The 5983-nt window shown below is 48.3% G+C and overlaps 1 protein-coding gene across 1 annotated transcript; it reads left to right on the top strand.

Annotated features, from left to right (window-relative positions):
- The first annotated feature begins 3463 nt into the window (after positions 1–3463).
- Positions 3464–4644, top strand: LOC127682717 (major allergen I polypeptide chain 1-like). The gene is made up of 3 exons (XM_052179304.1): positions 3464–3524; positions 3643–3830; positions 4615–4644. Exons 1-3 carry the CDS (start codon positions 3464–3466, stop codon positions 4642–4644), a joined length of 279 nt encoding a protein of 92 aa, XP_052035264.1.
- Positions 4645–5983: the final 1339 nt, after the last annotated feature.

Here is a 5983-nt window from a genome sequence, read left to right as displayed (position 1 = left end):
AACATCCCTTTTAACCAAGCACCCACCAGAGGTAGTGGGGAACAAAAGGCTATGAGGGGTGTGAACCTGTTTGGAAATGGTTGTTGGAAGCAGCTGCTGTGTATGTTGTCTGGAAATCAGCAGTTCAGTTCAGTTCACATGTCGACAACAGTACCTTAATCCACTAACAAATACTTCACTGATAGATCAGCAGTCAATTTCGGTAGATTTGGGATAGCAAGCCTGATTGAGTAGTGGTGGCACTATCTAGCAGAGACAACCAAGTCCCAGCTGCAAATTCAGTCAGCAGGAGGGGCTGGGGAAGAATCCCAGGAGAGGTTCTCTTGTGTGCCTCTCCTAGGGAAGAGAAGATCAGCAGAGATCCAAGACCAAATAGACTTGCACAGTTAGCTGTACCAGCAAATCAAGCCCAAACTCTGTCACTGCCTGTCAAGTTCTATTTATACTCCCTCCAAGAACCATGTGTCCCCCATGGGTCCTGTGTCAGATGTGTGTCTGTCTCATCTGATATCACTCTGCAACACACCACTGGAAGTATTTTGGTACCTTTCTCCTATGGAGTCCTGACAAACAGAGCTCAACTACACATTTAAGTCAAACCCATACATGTGTGTCATTATCAAAGAATCCTTCATCCCATGTCCTTTCACTTGCTTGCTGTAGCAGAAAATCCTTTTGCCCGAGTCTACTTCAGCCAAATGTTCCAACACGGGTCTGACTTTGCCTTTCACACCTGTTTACTTCAGGAAAACACTCCTTCACATCTTTGCTCCAGCAAAACAACATCCAACACAATTAACTCTTCAATGACCTCTTAAGTTCCCACTTCAAATCCTCTTATTCACAAAGATAGTGATTGTGCCTGGGCAAGGGAATGCTATTTGGGGCTAAGTTTGGTCTCTTTCTTTGCCCACCACATGTGGCAGCAGTGAGCCAAAGCCTGCTGTAAATGAAGTATATATTCTACCTAGCCTCTATTAAACACACAAAAGCTTGGAATTTTATTTGAAGTGCTGTAAGCCTAGATTGGGCAGGTTCTGTAATATTTTAACTTATGACCAATCCATAGGCCCCGTGTTACTTACTGTTTCAGTATTGGTCCCCATTATTCCTCCTCCATTAGCCTGTCAGCGAGCCCCACTGCTCCTGGTCATGTGCATTTGAGCCATCAGGCCTCATGGCATCCTTCCTCTCTCTCCATCCTCTTTCTTCTCCTCTCTCCTCTTCTCTTGTCTTCTGATCCCTACATATGTCCCCCACCCCAGTGAAAAAAACAAAGCCCAAAATACCACTCTTTTCTCCAAAATTGGCAGAAAGACACATTTTTTTAACCAGTCACAGACTAAGATGAGCAGATTTTACAAAGCAACATTTGGCATATGTGAGAATTTGTTTACCAGATTACCCAAGAATCAGAGGGAGGGGGCATCCAGATCATGGCATTGGAATGCACAGCAGCAGGAGACCAACCCCAACAGCTGGAGGTGGTAGAGGCACAAGTGGTGCCCTATGGTGAGCAGTCCTCACACTAGCATGGAACACTGAGGTCTACCTATGCTGCAGATCCTCCACAGCATGGACAGGAAGCCTATCCTCCCTGGCACTGTGCAGTGAGATGGCTCTAGACCCTGGTGGAATCTTCAAAGTCTATACAGATTCCTAGACCTCTTCTGGCAAACAGGAACTAAAAAGTCTGTCCTCTCAGTCCCTTTTGTCCTTTCTTAGAGTTTGCCTCTGCCCCCTCTTCATTCCCGTCCTTTCTATCTTCTGTCCTGCACCCCTGTCAAATGCTTCCACTACCACAGGGCAGCAGGCTCAAGGTACTTGGCCTATTTCACAGCTAAGCCTGATGACTACTCACCCATGACTCAGCCTTTGCTGTCTGCTGCCTCCTCTACTGTCGTCTGTTCAACCCATATTCCTGATAGCAAGACAAGAATCAGACTGCTTAATGTAAGACTTTCATGAGGCCAAACTGTCAGTGCCAGGGCAGCCATCTTGAGTGTGTATCCTGGCTGAGCGAGTGGGCCCAAGCAGTCTGCTTCCAGCGGTGGGAAGAGCAGGTGCTCCACTTCCGGCCAAGGTACTGGACACACTGGCACAGATGGACAGACATTGAACCTTCAGGACCTGGGGTAACTCGCTGAGATTGGACTCTACTTTTTCCAAAGAAGCTGTGGAATATTCAAAATGGCCATCACACTGGCTTTTGGACCAGCATTCAGAGTAGGTAGAGCAGCAACACATAGTCTGGCTTTGGCCAGTTAGGGCACCAGGTTGCTTCAAACTGAAATATCCTTGCTTAGTTCTGAGAGAATGAATACCAGGCACTTGCAGCATGAACTTAATGAACACACTAATGATGTTTATAAAAAAAGGTCTCCCTGTATAATACTGACTGGCCTGGAACTCTCCAAGTAGACCAGGCTGACCTCTAACTCACAGAGGTTGGCCTGCCTCTGCCTCCTAAGAGCTGGAATCAAAGGTATGATCCACCATAGCTGGCCACTGTAAACAGATTTTGTCAGTGCTTACCACCAGCCCCAAGGAAACCTGAATCCACCACACACAAACATACGGCATGTGTACACGTGAACACACACACACACACACACACATGCACACACACACACACATACACACACACACACAAAACTTTCTCAGGAGGGTTACAAGCTCAAGACTAATCCTGTCTAAAAAAAAAAGAAAGAATGAATGAGAGGAAGTAAGGAACGCAAAACCACAAAACATAAACCTCAAACTGTGGTTTAAGAGGTCAAGTTTAGCCAACTGTGGCAGTGCTTGCCTTAACTTCAGCAGTCATGTGGTAGAGAGTCACAAAAACCTCTGTGAGTTCTAGGCCAACCTGGTCTACATAGTGTCAGGACAGCCTGGGCTGTGTACAGAGATCCTATCTCAACAACACAATCAACAAAGATAGATCAAGTTGAGATGCCTATAACAGCAGGAGAAGCTTGGGTTGAAGAGACTTGTTCAAGGGAAGCCACGAAGCAAATGGAAGACAGGGGCAGGATAGAGACAGGGCAGGGGTCACATGGACAGTGGTGTGAAGTCTGCCTTGTCTAGACACAGACTGTGAGCAAGGTTCTTATCTAAACATTGAGGTCCCCACTGTGATGGTGGCACACAGGTCTTATTTCTCACGGTATGATTGAGAGGCCATTTCACTCTCTCCCTAGTCATACTTTCCTTTGACCATCACATGAATTGTGACCTTAAGATCACTAAGAACAGGACTAGGCTAAGCCAGGTTTTTGACCAGGATCTTATTGTCTTGCCAAAATACACACCTTCCCAGGACACTCACAGTCCCAGGAAGGTCTAAGATGTGTCCTGGGAGGAGCCTGGAGGGGCTCAGACACGGCGCCTCCCTGCCTACTGAGCAGACCAGGGCAGGGATAAAAGAGCACCAAGCTGGGAGGGAGCACCTGCTGCTATTACCATGAAGCTCGCTGTTGCTCTGGTGCTCCTCGGGGCTGCCCTGCTCCTGACTTCAGGAGGAGGTCGGTATTAATGTGTGGGGGCAGGGATGCAGGCTCTCCAGGCTCTTACTCCCTCTATCCCCTGGGCTATGCTGATGCCTGACTTTCAATGGAGGATGACCTTGTTTTTTTGTTCCAGATTGTGGCCTTTGCCCAGTAATAGAGAGAAAAGTTGAACTATTTTTTCATGGGAACTCGAAGGACTATCTTCAGCATGTGAAAGCATACACTAATAACCCTGACTTACTGGAAGAGGCTGAAAGAATGAAGAACTGTGTCGATAGCAAGTTGACAGAGGAAGACAAGACACACATAACCAATGTCATCGTGAGTCTCTGTGTCTGACTAGGGGTGGGGCTTGTGCCCCTCCCCACATCTGAAGCTTTTCTGTGAATACAGAAATGTGACACACCTAATTGAGGATGGCAGGAGGATGGGGCAGGAAGGGACTCTCAGGCTGCATGAATGGGGCCGGGCTGCTCAGCTCAGACAAGCCACACTAGACTCCAGCTCAAGTGTGGCCTCCATCAGTCTTCCTGACACAGACTCCCAAGTCTAGCTGCACAAGCTTGGGGCCTGGCACACTTCGCCAGCCTGGGTCTTTTATCCTGACCTATCAAGCCTACCACACCAGCTCCAAAACAGTCCTCTGTTTTCCTGTTCTCTGTACATCCAAGGCCACTGTGTGGATGCCAGGCCTGGGGCATTCGAGGATTGAATTAAAGAGAACCCCTATTGTCCCTAGAACTGGTAGGACAATTCACTGCCTCAGCTGCAGAACTCTGAGGGGCATCATCACCATGCGACAGGAGTCAGTTCCCTGTGGGGCACCAGCTGCCCACAGGTTCACATGGAGCCCTGTCAGCTCCTCCCCTTTCTGTCCCACAGGTAAATATGATGTCCTACAAAGTGCCCTCTCCCATCTGGCTGGATTGGAGGATCTTTACAGAGCTAGTCTCAACAGGTTGGGGACCAGGCTCCCTGGTCCTGGTGAGACACAAGAGAAATTGCAAACAGGCTGCAGGTCCTTCCAGGAGGTTTCTCGGTGCATGGTCAGTGGGGCATGAGTTCTCCTTTCCCTCTGAGGCCTCATTTGGCTTTCTCTTTGCAGGAAAGAATTAAAGCCAGCCCCTATTGTTGATGGGAACTTCTTTGCTCTCAAGGAAGACTCAAGGAAGCCACTTGCCTGCTCACCTGCATGATGCAGAAAACATGACCCCTTGCCCCACGGTGTCTAAAACCAGGAATCCAACAATAAAAGCCTTGCAATTCACAAGGGAGCCTGGAGTTTTAGATCCCAGGTTGGGTCTGATTGGGTTGAAGGATATTGCAGGGACAACCAGGGGACTTTAAAGTGCCACTTCTCAATTGTGGTGCTGCCAAAATGCCCTGCAGAATGCATTAGAAAATGCTGAAACCATATTCACTGCACCACAGTGTCTGTCACTCTCATGGGACAGGGTCCACAGGGTACATACATGACCTTCTAGATTGAACTCCCCAGGAACATGGAACTGAGTAGGATGAGGGACACAAAGGGTCTGCTGAGGACCACACAGGCTCTAAACAGCAGACTCTGTCCCTGCTCTCCAGTGTTGGGACATGAGCCAGTTGTGCAGTGTGTGCATTTGTCTGGGCATCCGTTGTTGTCTTGGCTTCTGTGCCCCATCTAGAAGACAAAAATAAAACTCCCTATCGGCAAAGCTGTCATGAGGTGTCTCACCCATCACAGTGAACAGAAGTTCAGCCTTGAAATCAGTGTGGAACCTGGCCAGAACCAGAACTCAGTTTGTCCTAATATCAAATACCCAGTTCTGAACCCAGTTACTTTCCCACAGGGTGTTACACGGAGTTGGACCCAGGGTGCTGGAGCTTTAGAATCTGTCCTGTGGCTCTGCTCCTTGAATGTGGCAGGAAGTCCTTTCCCACACCGGTCAGCAAATAGTTGCCTTGTGGCCAGTCCTAAGGTCATGTGACTTACTGCTCCATCAATGAGCCACGTACTCACAAGGGTCCCAGGCTTCCCACCACCAGGCATACCCAGAAGAATACAGATAGGTTCCTCAGGATCCAGAGGCTTATGGAAGGCCCAGCGGGGGCAGGCTCTCTCATTACAGGGCATGCGCTGCAAAGAGTAAAGTGTATTATTCTCTTTCCTAAGGCTGTGATAAAATAACAAGCTGAGTATTTATAAAGAAAAACTCATCATATTGAAGGCTCCAGGTCCACAGAACTGCAGCCTCACTTTTTAACCTCTGTTGAGAACTCACTCACCAGCATGGAGTCAGGAAATAGCATGAGTCATGTGGCCACATCAGTGTGTGAGTGCTCTCCGGCCTAAAGTACCCAGGGCCTTATTCACCCAGTCTATAGGATTTGTCCCTTCCTAGAGCAACACCCCAGAGACCTAATCATCCTGCTTCCTCATGACACCATCTCTAATATTACCACATAGGGGACTAAATTTACAGCACAGTAAC

This window comes from Apodemus sylvaticus, chromosome 1 (genome assembly GCF_947179515.1).
Source record: "Apodemus sylvaticus chromosome 1, mApoSyl1.1, whole genome shotgun sequence".
Taxonomy (NCBI): domain Eukaryota; kingdom Metazoa; phylum Chordata; class Mammalia; order Rodentia; family Muridae; genus Apodemus; species Apodemus sylvaticus.
The sequence above is the reverse complement of the archived record's forward strand: the minus strand, read 5'-3'. Positions and strand labels throughout refer to the sequence as shown.

Excerpts from the sequence above, each read along its gene's own strand:
- LOC127682717 (XM_052179304.1), top strand. The coding sequence starts at position 3,464 with ATGAAGCTCGCTGTTGCTCTGGTGCTCCTCGGGGCTGCCCTGCTCCTG. Across the intron at positions 3,525-3,642 it reads GCTCCTGACTTCAGGAGGAG|ATTGTGGCCTTTGCCCAGTA; the intron begins GTCGGTATTAAT and ends TTTTTGTTCCAG. Across the intron at positions 3,831-4,614 it reads CACACATAACCAATGTCATC|GAAAGAATTAAAGCCAGCCC; the intron begins GTGAGTCTCTGT and ends TTCTCTTTGCAG.